General features: G+C 40.0%; 1 protein-coding gene across 1 annotated transcript in view; it reads left to right on the plus strand.

The window, feature by feature from the left end:
* The window catches only part of LOC124554778 (HEAT repeat-containing protein 5B), a 475,467-nt gene that overhangs the window by 284,900 nt on the left and 167,675 nt on the right, over positions 1-22,892 (plus strand). Inside the window, exons 3-5 of the mRNA XM_047128424.1 lie at positions 12,193-12,331; positions 14,417-14,628; positions 17,637-17,784. Of these exons, the coding sequence (XP_046984380.1) occupies positions 12,200-12,331; positions 14,417-14,628; positions 17,637-17,784 (492 nt within the window). The 5' untranslated portion in view covers positions 12,193-12,199. The remainder of the gene's footprint in view (positions 1-12,192; positions 12,332-14,416; positions 14,629-17,636; positions 17,785-22,892) is intronic.

A 22,892-nucleotide genomic window follows, 5' to 3' on the forward strand; every position in this document is an offset into this window, starting at 1 on the left:
GCCCTTGTAGTTTGGTCCCTTTATACCACAAACCAATCAACCAGCCGACCAATGGACCACTGCGTTAAGGATCCCACCAAAACACGTTATTCCGATTATGGTTTACTATGCTACAGTGATAGGATGTGCGACTTAGTGGAGTTATCAACACAGAATGGCTACTTTATGAGATGAAAGTCGATGATGCTTCTATTATGCGATGCGTGGATAACATTTGTGTCTGAGGAAGCAAGTATTATTTAATTAATGAAGTTAGCTTTGTGGTTTCGTAGCAGACCACTTTATCGTAAAAATGGTGAAAATTAATGCAATACTGGCAGTATATTCAAATAATCAGATTCTAGTAGGGCCTAGTGGAAACTTCGATGCTCTTTAAACACGTGTTGTCCACTGTTTTTCAGCCTCTTTTTTTCTGCAGTTGCAGATATACAAGTTGTATATGTTAAATACCGCCTTTTGCAACTGTAATGGAAGTCTTATTAAGACCAAACGCATTTCGCTTTGTTTTGAAGCATCTTCAGTGGTCACTGTAAAATATAGTAAAAAATGGCTCTGAGCACTATGGGACTTAACTGCTGTGGTCATCAGTCCCCTAGAACTTAGAACTACTTAAACCTAACTAACCTAAGGACATCACACACATCCATGCCCGAGGCAGGATTCGAACCTGCGACCGTAGCAGTCCCGCGGTTCCGGACTGCGCGCCTAGAACCACTAGACCACCGCGGCCGGCTAAAATATAGTATTTTTGTATTACAGTTTTGTTTTCTGGCATCAGGATCAGTACGCATGCTTCAGTTACTACTAAAAGCAGTATTAATTGTAATTGTTACTCGCGGTTTTTTGTTGTTTACGTCATTCTTCTCGCTCTTCCAGATGTCTGTGTTAGATTTTAGCACACGACACTTTCACGGCGCTAAATATATTCACGTATTTGTGTTGTGAAAAACTACTGTCATCTCGCCGTCGTGTGTCTTTGGTTTTGCTATTGTGGGATGCCTTCGTCTTTTGTTTGCTTGCCGGCCGGAGTGGCCGTGCGGTTCTAGGCACTGCAGTCTGGAACCGAGCGACCGCTTCGGTCGCAGGTTCGAATCCTGCCTCGGGCATGGATGTGTGTGATGTCCTTAGGTTGGTTAGGTTTAATTAGTTCTAAGTTCTAGGCGACTGATGACCTCAGAAGTTAAGTCGCGTAGTGCTCAGAGCCATTTGAACCATTTTGTTTGCTTAGGTAGTGGTATGAGTGTCTTCTCTCTCTCTCTCTCTCTCTCTCTCTCTCTCTCTCTCTCTCTCTCTCTCTGTGTGTGTGTGTGTGTGTGTGTGTGTGTGTGTGTGTGTGTGTGTGTGTGTGTTATTAGTTTAAATAACGTCTGGTTGCCAATGTTTGCCTGGTTATTTTATTATGTTTCCTCTCTATTACATATAATACAGAAAGAATAACCTCTCTAGGCACCATAAAATAATATCACAAACTAGGCAATATCCTTGTCCTAGATCTATATTTACTTCTACATCTACATGGATACTCCACAAATAACACAAAGTGCCTGGCAGAGTGTTCATCGAACCACTTTCTCAATAATACTCTATTACTACAATCTTGAACAGCGCGCGGAAGAAACGAACGCCTATATCTTTCCGTTCCAGCTCTGATTTCCCTTTTTTTTTGTTATGATGATCGTTTCTCCCTATGTAGGTCGGCGTCAACAGAATATTTTCGCATTCGGGGGAGAAAGTTGGTGATAGAAATATCGTGAGAAGATTCCTTCGCAAGGAAAAACGCCTTTGTTTTATCGATGTCCACCCCAAACCCTGTATCATGTCAGTGACACTCTCTCCGCTGTTTCTCGATAATACAAAACGTACTGCTCTTCTTTGAACTTTCTCGGTGCACACCGTTAATCCTATCTCAACATTCTCAATGTGGTCCCTTGATCCTATGTGGTGAGGATCACACACCGCTCAACAGTACTCCAAAAGAGTATGGACAAGCTAGTGTAGCGTAGGCAGTCTCTTTAGTTGATATGTTGCATCTTCTAAGTGTTCTGCCAATAAAACACAGTCTTTGGTTCGCCTTACTCATAACATTTTCTTTGTGTTCTTTCCAATTTACCGAGCGAGGTGGCGCAATGGTTAGCACACCCGACTCGCATTCGGGAGGATGATGGTTCAAACCCTCGTCCGGCCATCCAGATTTAGGTTTTCTGTGATTTCCCTAAATCGCCCCAAGCAAATGCCGGTATGGTTCCCATCCTTGACACAATCCGAGCTTGTGCTCCGTCTCTAATGACATCGATATCCGGAACGTTAAACCCAGTCTTCCTTCCTTTTCAATTTAAGTTGTTCGTAATTGTAATTCCTAGGTATTTAGTTGGATTTACAGCCTTTAGATTTGACTGATTTATCGTACATCCGAAGTTTCCTTTTAGCACTCACGTAGATGACCTGACACTTTTCATCATTTAGGGTCAGTTGCCAATTTTAACACCATCAGATGTCTTTTCTAAATCGGTTTGCAATTTGTTTTGCTCTTCTAGCGATTTTACTAGACGATAAACGACAGAATCATCTGCAAACAGCCTAAGACGGCTGCTTAGATTGTCTCCTAAATCGTTTATATAGATACGGAACAGCAGAGCACCTATAACACTACCTTTGGGAACACCAGAAATCCCTTCTGTTTTACTCGATGGCTTTCCGCCATTTACCACGAACTATGACCCCCTCTGACAGGAAATCACGTGTCCAGTCACATAACTGAGACGATATTCCATAAGCATTCAATTTGACTACAAGCCGTTTGTGAAGTACGGTGTCAAAAGCCTTCTGTAAATGTTATAAATACGGAAACAAATTGAAATCCCTTACTTCGATTGAGTAAAGAGCTAGTTGTGTTTCACAAGAGCGATGTTTTCTAAATCAGTGTCGACTGTGTGTCAATAGACCGTTCTCTTAGAGTTAATTCATAATGTTCGAACACAATATATGATCCAAAAACCAGCTGCAAATGGACGTTAATGATATGGGCCTGTAATTCAGTGCATTACTCCTAGTGCCTTCCTTGAATATTGGTGTGACCTGTGCAGCTTTCCAGTATTTGGGTACAGTCTTTCATCGAGCGAGTGGTTGTGTATGATTGTTAAGTAAAGAGCTGTTAAATCGGCGTACTCTGAAAGGAACCTAATTGGTATAGAGTTTGGACCAGAAGACTTGGTGATTTAAATTACTTCACTACTCCGAGGATATCTACTTCTAAGTTACTCATGTTGACAGCTGTTCTTAATTCGAATGTATACTTTGTCTTCTTTGGTGAAGGAATCTCGGAAGGCTGTGTTTCGTAACTCTGCTTTAGTGGCACAGCCATCATTAGTATTTCCATTGTTATCGCGCAGAGAAGTCATTGATTGTGTCTTGCCGTTAGCATACTTTACGTACTACCAGAATCTCTTTGGATTTTCTGCCAAGTTTCGAGACAAAGTTTCCTTTGTGGATCGCCAGTCTTAGGAGATTTTGCGTTCGTTTAAATTTGACAAGCTTTTTTAGTTGTTTATGCAACAGTGTTCTGACCCTTTGTTAATTCATTTGGTTAAATCTCCCAATTGCTTTCGAACTATTTCTTCGAAATCAATCCACATCGGGTCTACATTTACATTCTTAATTTGGAAGTAGTGGAGATTGTCTCTCAGAAAGGCGTCAAGCGAATTTATATCTGCTTCTTTGAATGGATGTATTTTTTGTTTATTTTTAGAGGATTTGGGAGTTGCAATATTCAGTCTCGCTACAGCTCTGTGTTCACTAATACCTGTATTCGTTTTGATGCTCGTTATTAGCTCAGGATTATTTGTTACTAAGAGATCAAGTATGTTTTCACAACCGTTTACTATTCCACTGGGCTCATGAACTAACTGCTCGAAATAATTTTCAGAGAATGCGTTTAGCACATTTTTTTTGACTTGCAACAGTGCTACAAGAAATGCGAGCGAAAACTGTGGTTCTCCTCATCATATACAAGAACGTGCAGCATGCCTTACGTCCAGCGATGAATAATTGGAAAACGGTTACGACGTGGTGTGTGTGTGTGTGTGTGTGTGTGTGTGTGTGTGTGTGTGTGTGTGTGTGTGTGTTCAAATTGGTTCAGATGGCTCTGAGTACTATGGGACTTAACAGCTGTGGTCATCAGTCCCCTAGAACTTAGAACTACTTAAACCTAACTAACTTACGGACATCACACACATCCATGCCCGAGGCAGGATTCGAACCTGCGACCGTAGCAGTCGCGCGGTTCCGAACTGCGCGCTTTGAACCGCGAGACCACCGCGACCGGCTGTGTGTGTGTGTGTCCCAATTTTATGTATATTTATTGCATAATGTACCTATACATGGGATTTCGGTCCGTTTTCTAAATTATATATTGCTGTGTAACTTTAAGGGTACGCTATATTCCCTAATAACCACTAGAAATTAGTGAAGCTAGTCGTGGGTGTTTTGAACCGTCATCTGGTTCCCAATTAACAGAAATAGCTGTTGTATCAAGAATACTAGCCATGATTATTTTAATCAGTTAGTGATCTCTCCAGTTACCCTGCGTATTCTGGAGCTGTTTCCTGCTATCGTTTTTGAATCGGAAGTTGTACTTCGCATATAGCTTTCAAAAATGCAAACAAGATTTTTCATTTTTGTTACTGAGTGTAAGTTTCGGAAACATCAAGCACCATTGTTCACAACACCAACGTTTTTGGCATTCCCGCATGTATAATATTATTTATCTAGAGCTAATGACCTTGCTGGCAGTAGTACGGTAAAGCTCAAGGAGAAACTAATGGGTAGGTGAATGACAGAACGTACTACGTATTTAATGAATTGCTTTATTGAGAATACGAGAAGAGCGACTTTTTGCTGCTGTCTGCCTGTGTTCGGCACATCTTCCGTAAGCGTTTCCATCTGAGCGTCTTTTCAGTCCACAGCCTTTGCACAGGACTAAGTTTGTCCTTTCCACGCGTTGTAATGACGAGGTACTTCTACAAAATGTCAGGCCAAGCTAACATTTGCACTGCCTTTCGTTGGAGGTACACCCCTCACCCACACCACGGGTTTCTCCCTCTGCCCCCATCCCCTCTCCTTCAACCGGCTTTCTTGTTCCTTCTCCTCCACTTTTGATTTCAGCGGTGTTTTTGCTGTATCAAGCCACATTTATGATCACCCTTAAGCGGTTAAACCATAGTGCACGCCTAATAGATAGAAATCTACGTTTCTCATCAAAATTAATTTCGCATGACACGAATTTTTCATGATTTACAGAAACTGTTTCGCACGGAAATGACAGTTTGCTTTCAGACGTCCGAGGAATTCTTCACTTAAAGTACTGTTTGAACATAAACTATTGGATACAGTGCAAAAATAATTTTGGTGAAGGTACTTAATTCTTATAAACTGATAACTGTATTTGCATTTAACGCATAATTATATGTTCACATGTAAAGAAAATTTTCTTATAAAGTAAGCTTAAGGTGCAGTTTGCACATTTAACTATTGGATACAGTACAAAAAAAAATTCCTTTGTGAAACCAGCACTGATTCTTTAAAAATGTTGATTGTGTGCTTATTCGTATGCTATTAAAATGTTCGTAGGTAATAAAAAAAACTTTACGGTCATTGTCAAATCGTAAGTGCTTGCATTAAGTCGAACCTATGGTTTTTATTTAATAGCGAAATAACTGAACTATTCTGCTCATTGTTTCCAAGAAGATGACTTTGTAACTATGGTTGATTTTGCGTGACTGTTATGAATATTAACGTCTGAATTGCTTCTCAACCATTGTCAACTGTCATACATAGTAGACAGTGCCACCCCGTCCATTAGAGGTTAAAAGAATGAAATTTATGCATGAAAATCTGTGCTTTGACATTCTAACATCAAGTTGTAAAAAAGTTAATACGCGAAACGTCATAAAAATACGTTCGCGACTGTAAATGCGGAATGTACATGTGGTTGCAATACAACATGAGAAAAACGCAGTACAGAATGTTAAGAATGCGTTCCATGTGTTAGTATAAAATAGACACTCATATGCTAAAATAGAAACTCATATGCTAACATTACCTAAAAAGGAAACTAGACTTTCCTACTAAACACACATTGTAATATTTAAGCATCTTCAGGCTGTTTTTTACTAAAAAAGATCTTATGAATTGATGAGATTCACGGTGATGAAGACTTCCAAGCCACTGTAGCTGTTAGTAGGCCTTTATTGGAAACACAATAAAAGACTACACAACAGCTAAAGCGGCTTGAAGATCCCATCAATTCATAAGAACTTTTTAGTAAAAAAACGTTTGAAGATTCTTAAATATTAACAATGTGTTTTTTTATTCGTGGCTGCTCGATGTACAAAGTAGTGTGTAACAAATTGTAACATAAGCTAAAACATGATATGAAATGTAAATATGGTTACAATTTGATATTGACACCCATAAAATAAAATGACAAAAATGCTTTATGTAGTACTTACGTACTTCAGTACTAGACAGTCAGCGTCCACATTCGTAATAGTCACACAAAATAAACAATAGTTTCAAATTCATCCGCCTGGAAATACAGGGCAGCATAGCTCAATATCCCACTATCAAATAAAAACCATAGGTTTGGACTTACTGCAAGCAATAAAGAGTTACTGATACTCAGAAAAATCTGAAGAAAAATACAGAATTAAAGGAATTTCTTCGAATATCCTGGCATCGCATGCGAAATGCGTAAATAAATAGCCATGTAGTTGTTACATATGCAAGAAAAATGCTTTAGCTTAAGTTTGAAATAAGTAGAGGTAAAAACATTCTACAAAGTCCTGTACGTGATTGAAGAAGAAGATGAAGATTTTTGTTAAAAATGTCAAGGTGTTAATTTCTGAGGGACGTCGTAAATAATTTTTGATTAAGTGTAATATCTACACTTAATCAATAACTTATGGTTTATCGCACAGAGCCATTTAAGCAATCATTCTCCCAACTCCATACGTGAATGGAACGGGGAGAAGCTGGTATAGGGACGTTTCCTCAGCCATTCACTTCGCAGCAGTTTGCAGAGCATGGATTTAGATGTTTTACCTTCGTTGTATCTCAGGGTGAAGCGAGCAGTTTCATGAGAGGCGCTATATTAACAGTGTAAAAATCGATTGGACGCGATATATTATTCTGCATTTCTCATAAAGAACAACGCAGTTAACGTTACTATTGTTAATTCACACGATTTCGACCGATATAGTAGTTATGTCAAGCAGCTGCGCCATTGAAGACATTGAATGTGGTGAGGTGCTCTTTAAAATGGCAATAATTTTCCAATACTCGTCGTGCAGTACTTCGACAACACGTTTGGTTGGAAGCTGAAACTGTTCTTAATTAGAAACGTGAGCTCAAAAAATTTGTCCGTTTATTACCGTTATGATGCGAAGGTGAAATCTTATAAGAGGAAAACGGTCGTGCTGTATCGTATGCCACCCACTTCGAAACGAGGAAAAAACAGTTGGATGAAAATGTACTGAGAATAGTACAGTGAGTTATCAGTAAGTTAGCCTCTCTGCACTGTAGTTCTGAATCGGTAGAAGTCTGTAGACGTCTGAAGGCGTCGGCCGGTAGTCATTTGTTTACCTGCCTGACGATATTGTGTCGGGTAGTCATTGTTAAGTGCTAAGTTGATGAGTTGTACTTCATTCTTTTTCGTGCTGTTTCCTTTCCTGGGGATAAGTGTACGTAATTGTTGCAGTTAGGATCTTTATTAAGCATGTAGATATGTAAGACACTTTCAGTTTTGATTGCGAAGAACATTTAAGCGATTTTTAACTCCGCACGTGACGTCTGCGTCTCGTATGGGATTATAGCGACGTAGATGAATGTTATGTATTAATTAGAAACGGTTCGGTCACTGTCGTATGCATTTTAAGTGTTACAGCAATAACTGTCGAATAAACTCGTTAGTCCAGCGGACCGCTGTTACCAGTGTACAGAGAAACAAATTTTCAAATATTCCCAATAGACAACAGGGCGTGCTGAAAGGGAATGCCTCTGAATTTTTTATGTGAAAACTTTTAAAGCTTCTTAAATAAAACAAACTTTGTTGACATTCTTCATCTTTACTCTTCATGTGTACATATTTATTTCTCAACATAGCCATCCTAGCGACGTTTGCCCAGTGAGAGACTAGTTTGCTGGTACCGTCACTGTAGAATGACATGGTTGACGGAGCCCCAACCTGACCTCTGTTTGCACCGCTTCATCACTATGAAAGTCAAGTCCACGAAGGTGTTCTTTAAGTTTTGGATACAGATGAAAATCGGATAAGGCCAAATTGGGGCTGTATGGAGGATGATCGATGACAGTGGACCCACGGCGTCAGACAGTTGCACATTTTCCAGCGCTCGTGTGTGGTCTGGTATTGTCACGCAGAAGGAGAGGGTGCTCTTCGAATCCGAAACTCGATTACAATACACTGTTTCTCTGCACTAACATAGTTATCTTACACAGCGCCATGTTACATGTTACAGTTCGCAGCGCTCTAAAGCCCGGTCCACACGCAACGATCTGTCTGCGCAGACATCGGCGCAGATGTCTGTACATGCAAAAGATCGCTGCAAAAGTGGTGTGTCCACACGACACAAACTCCAATCTACTACTCGCCCGCCATCTGTCGGTGTAGAAAAGAAATATCAGTGGCAAGCGACTACGCTCCCCGTAAACGTCAAAAATTTAATTAAGTTATTTTGAAATATAGAAATGGAGGAAGTTCTGTTGTGGTCTGTGTTCGCAACTTGTGTTGCAAAAAACATTCAGACTAACCGCAGGAAACAGAGAAAGCGGTCAAAATGGTGTAGACAATGGCTACTAAAGCGAAAGCAGTTTTCTCACGTAAATTTACTGCGAGATTTGCAGGGCGAACCTTAAGAAAGCCAAGCATATCAAAATACCATAACGTTGGCTGGTATACTTAATCTACTCCTACACTAGATCTTCTAGATTTCTGAACTTTGGATAACTCTTTTCAGTAAACAGTTCGCAACGAAATTTTTTTTTTTATTACTGTTTCTCTGTTTGCCGAGGCGTCAACTGCCCGCAATTTTTCAATCAGAGCATTGTATTGTGCTGTCTTTTTGTCGCGGTCACTATATTCTTTACTTTTAATCTTCCACAAACATGGGTGGTTTCTATATATTTCAATGAATTCAGTAACAAACTCTCGAGAACACTGACGAGTATCAGCCATTTTAATGCCCTGTGCGCACAAATACAAACACAAGACTGAGCAAACAGCTGTTTCGCGCCAGATTTGCGGCGATCTCCTGTCCACACGCTCCAACTTGTCTGCGCAGATGTGGTTTGAACCCACAGATTTGAGAGGTTTCGCTCAAACCTCCAACTCCAACTTCCAGCTTGGCACACACCTCAGGTTGGTGCAAATCTTCTGTCCACACGCAACGATCTGTCTGCACAGATGTGATGCGCGCAGACATTTGCGCAGACAGATCGTTGCGTGTGGACGGGCCTTAGCAGCAGAGGGCTTGCAGATAAGTAAATATGAAATGAAAAGATGTAGAATGTTACTAACGGCAGAGTTGTTTAAAGAGCTTTAAGAGTCTTCACACAAATTCGGAGACATAACTCGTGTGTTACTGGACACTCTTTTAACACATTGGGAGCCACAGATGAAGTTCAGAAGAATGTCGTCAAAGAATCAGATTTTACTTCTTTCATACTTCTCAGGGTGTCATCACAAGAAGCTAGGTTTGACATTAAAGCGATGTGTCCTCTCCACCGAGGGCGCTCATACCCCAGGGGCAAGCGTAGAGCTAGGTTCTTTTTTTTCCCTAGAAAATGATTTACAAGTCTGTGTTATGTAGATTTTTAACAAGGTCGAACTGGAACATTTTTATGGCTGCTTACAAGTCGCCATTCGTCTTCAAAAATATTAAAAATACACCATATCCCGGGTCGGGCTCTACCCTCTCCCAGCCCCCTCCCCCCCCTCCCCCCTACATACTGTGGTATGAGCGCTTTTGCTCACCACGTATGTAGCAGTCGTAGAGGACGTTGGTTTACTGTTAAAATTCCGAGACCTTACATTCGTCGAAGAATGAAGCAAAATTTTGCTTCCTCCCACATATACTGTCAGAACGTGGTTCCCCACAGCTCTTATACACACTGACGGAAAGAAGAATCGCAACACCAAGGAGGAGTTGTGCGACATAAATGAAAGTTGGTGGTAGGCGTCTTTCTACGATGACGTTATTCCAATTTCGCGCCAGCCGCATAAGAGTGAATGGCGCCAGTAGAGAATGATGTCTTCTAAGGAGACAATGACGCCATTATCATTGAATGGCGCCAGTAGCGAATGATGTCTTCTAAGGAGACAATGACGCCATTATCAACACCTCACTGAGTTTGAACGAGGTCGTGTGGTAGGGCTACGAGAAGTTGGATGTTCCTTCTGCGTTATTGCGGAAAGACTTGGTAGGAATGTATCCACTGTACATGATTGCTGGCAGCGGTGGTCACGAGAATATACGGTGGCAAGAAGACCGTGCTCCCGACGGCCACGTGGCACTACCGAGAGGGAAGACAATCGTGTTCGGCGTATAGCTCTGGCGCATCATACTGCATCTGCAGCAGCACTTTGAGCAGTAGTTGACACCACTGTGACACAACGAACTATTGCATATCGGTTACTTCCAAGGGCAGCTCCGAGCCAGACGCCCTGTAGCGTGCATGCCAATGACCCCAAACCACCGCCATCTGCCACTTCAGTGGTGTCTAGCGAGAACTGATTGGAGAGCGAGATGGAGGTCTTCAGTGTTTTCTGATGAAAGCTGGTTCTGCCTCGGTGCCAATGATGGCCGTGTGTTGGTTACGAGGAGGTCTGTTGAGGGCCTGCAGCCAACCTGTCTGCGTGCTAGTCGCACTTTACCTTCACCTGGAGTTACGGTCTGGAGTGCGATTTCATATGACAGCAGGAATACTTTTGTCGTTATCCCACACATCCTGACTGCAAATTTGTCCGTCAGTCTGGTGCTTCGGTCTGTTCTGCCACTCACGAACAACATTCCAGGGATTGTTTTCCAGCAGGATAAGGCTCATCCACATACCGCCATTGTGACCCAACGAGTGTCGAGATGTTGCTTTGACCTGTTCAATCACCAGATCTGTTTCCAATCGAGCACGTATGAAACATCATCAGACGACAACTCCAGCGTTATCTACAAACAACATTAACCGTCCGTGTGTTGACCGACTAAGTGCAACGGGCATGGAACTCTGTCCCACAAAGTGACATCCAGCACCTATACAACATAAAGCGTGCACGTCTGCAAGTTTGCATTCAACATTCTGGCGATTACGCCGGTTATTAATGTACTAGCATTTCACATTTACTATGGCTTATCGTACACGTACATCAACCTGCGATCTTGCAGTGTTAATCAACAGTGTTACAGATGTGGTCTCGAAATTTCACTACGCAACGTTAATTATTTTTTGTTGCAGAGATTTTTTCCTGTGAGAGTATGTGAAATATGTCATATTACCACCATGAGCAGCTGTACTTTACTTACACAACCAGTTTCAATCGTCTGACCATTATCAGGTTCACAAATGTATTCGCAGCATCATGTTATGCGATATATAAAAATATAATCGTCAGGTGATAAAACCATGAATTACACACTTTTATCATATCGTGAAGAAACTGAAAAGGAAATGATCATCGGAAGGACCGACTCAGCATATATTAAAGTCAAAACCAGCTTAATTTTTATGCATATGAAACTTTTCCTTTACTTTATCTATGGATTATTGCAAGGTGGTGGTTTTTAAGCGTAAAATCTCATATGTTATCTGTGGAATATTGCAAGGTGATGGCTTTTAAGCGTAAAATCCCATGGTAATAAATGTTGCTATGTTTATTAAACATCTAGAAGTGTTAGTATGCTATTCATAGTAAATAACGCTATTTTTCATATTTCCAGCGGAGCAAATATTGCGTTATTGCCAAAAGTATGTGGTCGTATTTTAATTTGCCGTATTTTAAATGCTGAAATTGTGTAAGATCATGTTGCAACTTAAATGTAATTGGAATATCACAGGCTACTATATAAATTGTGAACCCTGTGATGACGATAATAATGGTTGTAATCAATGACATTTTCCTGTTTTTAGCCCTGCCATGATGATGGAGCTGAGCCATAGTCTGACGCTAAATGAAGAGGCCCTGCGTCAGATTCCGGAGGCCAAGAGACCAGTATTTGTATTTGAATGGCTTCGCTTCCTCGATAAAGTTCTTGTAGCAGCACAGAAAGTAAGCCTTTCTTCTTACTGATGATATTACAAAATATGATTTTCATAGGTGATCATCATCTTAGTGGTATGCTCCTTTAGTCTTGAGAGGGAAATAAAGGATTTAGCTGTTACGGTTGTAGAATATTTAAGTTTTTGTTTCCATTTCAACTTTCTACTCAAATGAAAGCAAGAAAGTAGTTAGTTTTATTTTCGTTTGTGACTATTTATTGAGAAGGTGAATGACATATGAAAAGAAGATACAGTCAGCTCTATTAGAATCATGTAATAAAACAAATAGAGCAATAGAAGGAAAAGGGGATAGGTTAGGTATAAACGAAATGAAAAGAGTAAAGGAGATGTCATTGCTATTGATTTTACTATTTAATGTACTCTGTACTATAATATGTCATGCTGTAGTGACCTATCTCAAGTTAAAGTGCTGTTTGTATATCTGTGTTATAACCATATTTAGCAGGTTTTTACTCCTCTGTGCAGTTTAAAAATATCACTGTCATACTGAAGGTACTGTACATATATAATCAAGCACACAAAGGTATAATGGCCCATTGTGCAGGCAATAAAAAGGAAGACAGATGTATAGATGTGTACACTGAAGTGACAAAAGTAATTGGATACCTCCTAATAGGGCATTGGACCTCCTTTGGCCCAGCGTAGTTCAGCAACACAATGTGGCATGGACTCAACACGTCTTTGGAAGTCCCCTGCAGAAATAGGAGCCATGCTACCTGTATAGCTGTCCATAATCGCAAAAGGTTTGCCGGTGCACGATTTTGTGAATGAACTGGTCTGTCCCTCTTTATTATATCCTATAAATGTTCGATGGGATTCATGATGGGCAATCTGGGTGGCCAGATAATTCACTAGAATTGTTCAGAATGTTCTTCAAACCAGTGACGAACAATTGTGGCCCGGTAACATATTGCATTGTCATCCATAAACACTCCGTTGTTGTTTGGGAATATGAAGTCCATGAATGGCTGCAGAAGGTCTCCAAGTAGCTGAACATAACCATTTGCAGTCAATGATCGCTTCAGTTGGACCAGAGGACTGAGTCCAATCCTTGTAAGCACAGGCTACACACTATTATGGGGCTACCACCAGCTTGCACAGTGCCTTGTTGACAACTTGTGCCCATGGCTTTGTGGGCTCAGCGCCACACTGGAAATCCACCATCAGCTCTTACCAACTGAAATCAGGATTCATCTTACCAGGCCACAGTTTTTCAGTCATCTAGGGTCCAACCAATATGGTCACCAGCCCAGGAGAGGTGCTGCAGGCGATGTCGTTTTAGCAAAGGCACTTGCCTCAGTCGTCTGCTGCCATAGCCCATTAATGTCAAATTTTGCCACTCTGCTCCAACAGATACATTCATCGTACGTCCCACATTAATTTCTGCAGTTATTTTGCTCAACGTTCCTTCTCTATGCAAATGCTGCTGCTCAAGGTCATTAAGTGAAGGCCGTTGGCCCCAGCATTGTCCGTGGTGAGATGTAATGCCTGAAATTTGATATTCTCGACACATTCTTTACACTGTGGATCTTGGAATTCTGAAATCCTTAATGATCTCCAAAATGGAATGTTCCATGCATCTAGCTCAGACTACTATTCTGTGTTCATAGTTTGTTAATTCCCACGATGCAACCATAATCACATTGGAAACCTTTTCACATGAATCAATTGAGTACAAATAACTGCTCCAGCAATGCACTGCCCTTTTATATATTATATGCATGATGCTACTGCCATCTGTATATATGCATATCACTATCCCATTACTTTAGTCACCTCAGTGTATTAAGTGTTATAAGTAACTGTATTCACAAAATATTTACATTAATCACAGGCTCGTCCAGGAAATCTATTTCCTTTATTAGTAAAAAAATTACTTTAATTTTTTACATTCTGTAGAAGAAAACTTTCATCATCTGTTTGAGTACATTGTTATCTTATAATTACGAGAGCTGTCTGATGAGGAATTCACAGATAAAAAATGCAGCTGTGCGAACATTTTTTAGATGAAACTACACTTGTGTTTGATAGATAATTTTTTTCAATTAACATCTTTCGTAATTTTCTGTTACAGTCTGATATCAAAGGGTGCCAGAAAAAACTTGTAGAGCAACTGACTCAACATATACAGGAATCACCTGGTCCACCTACAAGAAAATTGATAGCACGATGTTTAGCGACTCTCTTCAGTGTTGGTGACACATTTCTGCTGTTCGATACTGTCAACAAATGCAATGATATCTTGAAAAATAAAGATGATTCACCAAGTTTTCTACCGACGAAGCTGTAAGCAACATTCATTGTTAAACAAGTGCTTCACACTACAACTAGTACTGACACTAAACTAGACTGTAAAAATAATAAATAAGAATAAAGAAAAGGGCAGACTAACAAGAAAATATTACCAGCTTGACCTCATATTTTAAGGAGAAAAAAGCGCACTTGCAAGATATCAGCCCCAGCAATCAATCTCGTGGGAAATTTGGGTAATTCTGATATTAGGTTAGTGCATAAATTAGTGATGTTTTTCCATAAGTTTAATGAACATAACGGATACACAGAACAGACTTTAGTCATCAGTAATATATTCTCCTTCACTATTTACAACAGTCTAACTATGCTGGGGTAACTTTTCGATTTGGTGACCATAGGAATCATGTGGTTTTGAGACGGATAACCCATTGAGCCCTGTTCGCAGCACATTTTCATGTGGAAAGGAAGTTCCTTGAAGGTTGTTCGACAGAGGGCAGAAAAAATGAAAATCTGAGAGCACAAGGTGAATAAGGTGGGTGTGGAATGACTTTCCAATCCACGTCCTGTATAGCGTTTTTTGCCAGTGTAGCAGAATGTAGGGAGGTGTTATTGTGGAGAAGCATCACGTCATGTAGTCTTCCTGGTCATTGTTCTTGTGTTACATCTGGCAAGATATCTCAGTTGTTGACAGTAAGTGTCAGCACTGATGGCTACACCTCGGGGAAGCAATTTGTAGTACAGCATACCGTCACTGTTCGACCAGGTGCATAATATTATCTTTTGTAAATGCACGATCTTTGTACAGGGAGTTCCTGCCTTTTTTAGGCTCAAACATGCCTTTCTTTTCCATATGTTAGCATAAAGACACCATTTTATGTCACCAGTTACATTAAAAAATAGGAATGGTTGGTGGTGTTCACGAGCCAATTGATGTTGAACAAGTAGAGATGCACATATGCCCACCTGTTGATTTTGGCTTAGAGCATGTGGTACCCATACACCCGATCCTTGAACTTTCCCATTGCATGCAGATGCCGAAATATGGTGAAATGATCACAGCTCATCACATTTGCCAGTCCTCGAGTACACTGATGTGGATCAAACCCCAATGATACTCCTGAATGTGGAGAATCATTAAATGTCAGAACGGTACTCCTGAAACAAGAAAACCATTTTCTTGCCGTGCGCTATCCAATGGCATTAACCCCATACGCAGCGCAAATGTTTCTGGCTGCCTCTACTGCTGTAACTACTCTCATGAACTCAAACAGAAGAATATGTCGGAAATGTTCCAGCTTCTCCACTTGGCACTCCATTTTCTAGCATCCACAGAGCCACTTGCTATCTCGGAATGACAAAATGACAGTATGTAAAGTCAAATAGCAGTACTGAACTACAAATGAAGAATAACAATCGATAAATAAATCCGTAGCAACCAGAATATCAATGTGCAAAACAAAAAGGCTATGAACTTACACATCAACCTAATAGTACACAGTTATGACCTGAAAGTAGAGCATTTGATGTTTCGTGCTCACCATTTGTCACTTGCTCCATCCCACTGCAGCCATTGAATGCCTGAGCTCAAAGTTCCTGACAGCAGAGTAAGAGGGTCGTGAAATACTGGTGTTGTCATAGGTAACATGCTTTGTTTGTTGTGTCAAAAGTGTGTGCTTTCTAACCTGTAGCTGGTGCTAGAGATCTCCTCGCTTTGAATGTTTTTATGTTGTGATTCACAAATGCAGTGCAAATGAATTGGTGTATCATTAAAGAAATAGCATAATGCTCCGTAATTATTATGATCACTGTTGTGCGTCATTTTCTTTGTATTTTAAAGATGACACTGTTAGAGTTAAGTGCACCTGCAGGAGATGCACTATTCTTCAACATGATATGCATTATTAAATTGCAAATTGAAACTCATTGACTTCATTTAATAATTATCCTTCAGTTACTCAGGTTTATTAATTTTCAGATATGCATCCGAAGAATATCGGTATGAGAATACTGTTAAAATAATATTGAACATATATGTGTGTGAGGTCGACTTACGTACTAATGTTATCTACTATCTTTCGTGCAGAATAACATGTGTTCTCGAGCAAGATTTCAGAGCACATTGGGCATATATGTCCATCTCACCTTCCCTCACCTTCAACATCCCACAAAAAGGAGGGCTGTAGTTGTCACTCATCTGCACAGCACTTCACACTCTGACTTGCAGCTGCTACAGTGGGATTGAGCGAAGTTTAATGGCCCAATTTTTCATGCGGGATAGATTACTGGGATTGATATCTTGCAGGTGTTTATTTTTCTCCTTAAAATATGAGGTTGAGTTGGTAATGTTTCCTAGTAAGTACTATAAATAGTAAGGAGTTGCTAATTATATGAATGTGATACTTTCATCATTGTCTTGACATTTTCCATTTCACATTCTGGAATGTGTTGAGCAAATATTCTCTCATTCACCCTGATTATTTTCTTTTTGACATTTTTCAGTTTCAGCCCCCTTCTCCCCATTTTTCCACCTTTTGGTTTCACATTTGCATTTCATCTATCTCTAGCCTTATTCAGGACTTTTTCTTGCTTCAGGACTGTGTGAAATTATTTTGGTTTTGATGCAGATCATTGATGTTCACCTGCCCAAACCTTTGCTCCATGTGTTATCTGGGTTACTTTGTAAAATACTTGTTACCACTGATAATTGCTACTTTTTTGCAAACTCTTAACAGTAATTAAATATCTGCTATTAGATTGTTATCAGATCTCTTATTACTGGGGACAGAGAAAATGTTGCATCTCATAATGTGCATTTCCAGAATTTACTTATAAATGTTTTGCACACCTAATATTGGGGTATGCCACTGTAGTTTTCAGTGTGTTTCAGCATTTGTAATACGTGTTCAATCATCCTCAACAAATTTCTGTGTGTTTAATTTATGATATATCAGATTGTACAGTCTGTAAATAACTGTTTGTCATGTAAAGCTGCCACACTGTAATTCGTAATAATGTAGCGGTGTTAAATTCTTTCCTTGCAGGGCTGCAATATGTTGTGTTGGGTGCATGTATGAAAAATTAGGCCGCATGATGGGCCGATCATATGAAGAAACTGTTCAGATTCTTGTCAAAAGTTTGAGAAATGCTGAATCACAGACACGAATTGAAATTATGCACACATTAGAAAAGGTAATGTTTTTCTCCTGTACCTCATTAAAAAATGTGTGTGTTTACGTGTGTGTGTGTGTGTGTGTGTGTGTGTGTGTGTGTGTGTGTGTGTGTGTGTGTGTGTGTGGGGAGGGGGGGGGGCGCAGAGAGAGAGGCAGCATTATGCGTCCTCCATTTGATTGAGTTGTCTTGTATCCTTAAATAGATATTTATGTTGTAATACCAAATTTTTGGCTGCAAGGATAAATTTTGAACTGTAACATGATTTTTTTTTTGTATATAAAAAAAAATAGATCTTCATTTTTGGGTAAATTAGAACTTTGTGCATTGAAATCAGTGTTGTTTATGCCACATTCCAGTAGCAGTTTTTTTTAAAAAAAATGTAAGAATCACATATGTCAATACACTTCTTACTTACTTGCATGTCTGAAAGAACAGATCTTGTTGACAGTCCACAGCTACATCTACATCTATACTCTGCAAACCATGGGGAGGTGCATGGCAGAGGGTACATCCCATTGTACCAGTTATTAGGGTCTCTTCTTGTTCCATTCACGTATGGAACACTGGAAGAATGATTGATTGAGTGCCTCATTGCGTGCAGTAATTATTCTGCTCTTATTCTCACAGTCCCTAAGTGAACAGTATGTAGGGGATTGTAGTATATTCCTAGAGTCACCATTTAAAGCCAGTTCTTGAAACTTTAACAGATGTCTATCTTCAAGAGTCTTCTAGTTCATTTCCTTTAGTATCTCTGTGACACTATCCCACAGCTCAAACATACATGTGACCATTCATGCTGCCCTTCTCTGCATATGTTAGTCCTGTTTGATACGGGTCACATGAGTGATTTGTAAGCTATCTCCCTTGTAGACTGATTGCACTTCCCCAGTATTCTACCAATGTACCAAAGCCTACCACCTGCTCTACCCATGAATGAGTCTATGTGATAATTCTATTTCAGGTATTTGTATGAGTTGGCCGATTCCACCTGTGACTCATTGATATTATAGTCATAGGATACTGCATTTTTTTTGTTTTGTGAAGTGCACAATTTTACAGTTCTGAACGTTTAAAGCTTGTTGCTAATCTTTGTACCAGTTTGAAACCTTATCAAGATCTGACTGATTATTTATGCAGCTTCTTTCAGATAGTACTTCATTTTAGATAACTGCATCATCTGAAAAAAGCCTGATACTGTATTGTTGTATTGTATGGAACTGGGGACCTAGAAACGACGGAGAGGATTCGTCCTTGTCATAGCCCTCAATGGGTCACAACCCCACAGCAGGCTACAGCAGTCCACTCACCCCATCGCCGCCCCACATCGAACCCAGGGTTATGGTGTAGTTTGGCCCCCAGTGGACCCCCCCCCACCCCCCACGGGAATGTCTTACACCAGACGAGCGTAACCCCAATGCTTGCGTGGTAGAGTAATTATGGTGTACATGTATGTGGAGAAAGTGTTTGTGCAGCAGTTGCTGACATAGTGTAAATGAGGTGGAATAAAGGGAAGCAGCCTGCATTCGCCGAGGCAGATGGAAAACCACTTTAAAAACCGTCCACAGACTGGCTGGCACACCAGACCTCGACACTAATCAGCCGGGCAGATTCGTGCCGGGGACCAGCACTCCTCCCCACCCAGAAAGCAGTGCGTTAGACCTCATGGAAACCGGGTGGGTCTTAAGCCTGATATTACTATGCATGTTGTCATTAATATACAACAAGAACAGCAAGGGTCCCAACACACTTCCCTGGGGTACATCTGAAGTTACTGCTATGTCTGATAATGACTCTCCATGCAAGATAAAATGCTGTGACTTCCCTACAAAAAAGTCCTCGACCCATTTACAAATTTCATTTGATACCCAGTATGATCATACTTTTGACAGTAAGTGTAGGTGTAGTACTGAGTCAAATGCATTTTGAGAAATATTGCATCTACCTGGTTGCCTTGATCCAAAGCTTTCAGTATGTCATGTGAGAAAAGTGCTAGTTGGTTTTCACACTATTGATGTTTTTGGAATCCATGCATTGAGGAGGTAATTCTGTTAAAGATACCTCATTACATTTGAGCTTAGACTATGTTCTAAGATTCTATAACAAATTGATGTCAAGGATATTAGATGGTGGTTTTGTGTATCACTTCTACTACCCTTCTTGTAGACATGTGTGATCTGTGCTTTCTTCCAAGAATTGGGCATGGTTTTTTGTTCCAGGAATCTACAATATATTATAATTATGAGAGGGGCATACTCAGCCGCAAATTCAGTATAGAGTCTGACTGAGATTCCATCGGGCCCTGGAGCTTTACCCAGTTTTATCGATTTCGGCTGTTTTTAAACACCACTGACACTAATACTTATTTCATGCATCTTCTCAGTGGTACGAGGATGTAATTGAGACAATTCTTCTGTGTTTTCCTTTGTAAAGGACATTTGAAAATTGAGTTAATCTTTTCTGCTTTTGCTTTGCTATCCTCAGTTTTAGTTCCTATCTTATTTGCTAGGGACAAAATAGTTCGAAATTTATTCACTGACTGTAAATTCCTTGTCATCAGCTGTATTAGGCAGAGATGTACTACACAGGAAAATTTGTGCCAGGCCTGGACTCGAACCCTGATTTCCTGCTTATCACAAGTGGTCACCTTAACCACTTTGACTATCCATGCACATTCCCTGGACTGAACCATACTTTCATATTCACATTGTCTACATCCTTACCCCACAGTCCAGTATATTTATCACCTAATGCTTACCAACATTATTAATTGGATTACCACGCCATGGAGAATGAGACTATGAGGAATAGAGGCCAGTGTTACCAGGGTGTGCTGAAAAGTAATGCCTCCCAATTTTTTATGTGAAGTCTCTGCATCTTTATTCTTCATGTTTTACATATGTATTTCCCAACATGCCATCCTGACGACAAACGCAATTCTCTCAACAAGAGACCAGTTTGTTTTTCTGTCACTGTAGAATGTTTGACTTTATTGATGAAGCCATAACCTCACCTCCACTTGCTGTGCTTCTTCACTATCAAACTGAAGTCCTCAAATGTGTTCTTTAAGTTTTGGAAACAGATGCAAATCGGATGGGACCAAGTTGGGACTGTATGGAGTGTGCTTTATGATAGTGGAACCAAGGTATCAGATTATTGCAGATGTTGCAGCACTCCTGTATTGTCTGACATTATGACATCGAAGGAGAGGGAGCTCCATATGTGGATAAACTGAATTTGAAACTGTATTATAATGTGCTGTTTCTCATGCACCAATGTAGTTGCCACACACACCACCATGTTACACACTACAATTTGGAGCCCTCTTGTGGCAGAGGGCTGCAAGTATGTAGACATGGAGAATAGAGATGTAAAATGTTAATGACTTTAATTTTTTTTAAAGAGCTTTAAGAGTTTTCATATAAATAAGTTGGAGGCATTACTTTTCAGCATGCCCATGTATTACTGTGAACAGTGCTTAATGTTTTTGACAGACTGAAATTTTTTGACTGTGAGACATGCACCATATTCATTCACAGACATACTGTTTCTGAACTCATTTAGAATAACAAAGTAATGCCATATTCCATAGGCTGTTTTTTTTCACAGTGTGAGGTGTCCCATTACAGAACTTTTTAGTTGACAATTGCGGTAATGTTGTCTTTACTACATGATGTAGGATGGCAAATTGGAGGGAGGTGGGGGCATTTCTTAAAGAACTTTCTTAACCATCTGATTACGGTTCAGTCATGGACAATCTTCTCCATACCCTGGAGACATTTCCTTGAAATGCAGTCTTTGTGAAAAACTGTACCACAATGCTGCCACACACTTTCTTGTCTAACTGTAATAACAGCAATACTAACAGAAGGAACACAAGAATTTGCTTACAAAGCATATATGGGCTATTGTCAACAAGCTGAAAAAGAGAGTTTGTCTTGTCCACTTGATGCCTTACATTCCAAACCTTTCCTAATTCTCTCTTTATTCTGGCACTGATAGTATATAAATGAAGTGCATGCACATGATGGCTTACTCATTAAGTAAAATTTTCATAAAAGTATCTTCTAGTGTGATGAAGAAAAACCCTTGAATGTTCTTTTTTCTGGTGTTTGCCCTGCATATGGCAATGTGTGTTATTGATAAACACACACACACACACACACACACACACACACACACACTGTTTGTTTGTCAATTATTTTTATTATGTGGTCATTTGCCTTTTCTGGAGTAACAAATGTCAGTTAAATTAAATGATTAAAGTGTGTTGTATATAGCCGTGAGTCTTATAAGCTTCATTATATCTTTATACGTATTTGAACTGCTTGTGTGTTGTGTCTCTGAGGCTGAGCTGGGAAACCAGTGTGACACTTGCTTAGACAAATGTACAAAACTGTCTTGAAATCATAATTATTATAGCTGATGTACTAGCCCAACAATTATTAATCTAGCAGACAGATTCTATTCGAGTCTGGCTCCATGTAAAGTGCTGCATATTGAGCTACAGGACTACATGGAAATCTTCAGTATTCATCTGAGGCTTATCAGTTTCTGGCTGTATTTGATGTTGATGAAAGTATTCTGTCAGCATTTGAAATGAGGCTTGACTGCTTGGTTTGTTATGACAGGGTACTATAAATATTGAGTACCCAACATGCGTGATAGTTTGGTATCCTAAAAACAAGGTACACATGGGGATATTAAAATGTACTGTACTTTTCTCTAACGTTTTACATTTATGTAAGTATTCTTAGGTAACGTTATCATAGTCTGTAATGATAATAGTAGAGTCAACATTCCTCTGTTGTGGTGAAATGTTCGTGATGATCTGACAGTGACTAGTTATCTCTGCATTTTGTAATTACCAGCCATTGGAGAACCCCCTGAATTTGGAACTTCATAAGGCAAACTCTGTCCAGATTCAGTTGGAGGCAGCATTTGACATCAAATACCACTCTGGAATAGATGACAGCTATAATGGATCTTTTAGTGTCTCCAGAGGCATGACAACGCCTCTTCACTACATGGTCAGAGTGGATACTTCATGGGAGAATGGTGACTCAATAGTATCTGGGAAATGGAACCCCATGAGAGGGAAATGAACTAGCTGTGTAAGTCAGTCAGTG

This window comes from Schistocerca americana, chromosome X (genome assembly GCF_021461395.2).
Source record: "Schistocerca americana isolate TAMUIC-IGC-003095 chromosome X, iqSchAmer2.1, whole genome shotgun sequence".
Lineage (NCBI taxonomy): Eukaryota > Metazoa > Arthropoda > Insecta > Orthoptera > Acrididae > Schistocerca > Schistocerca americana.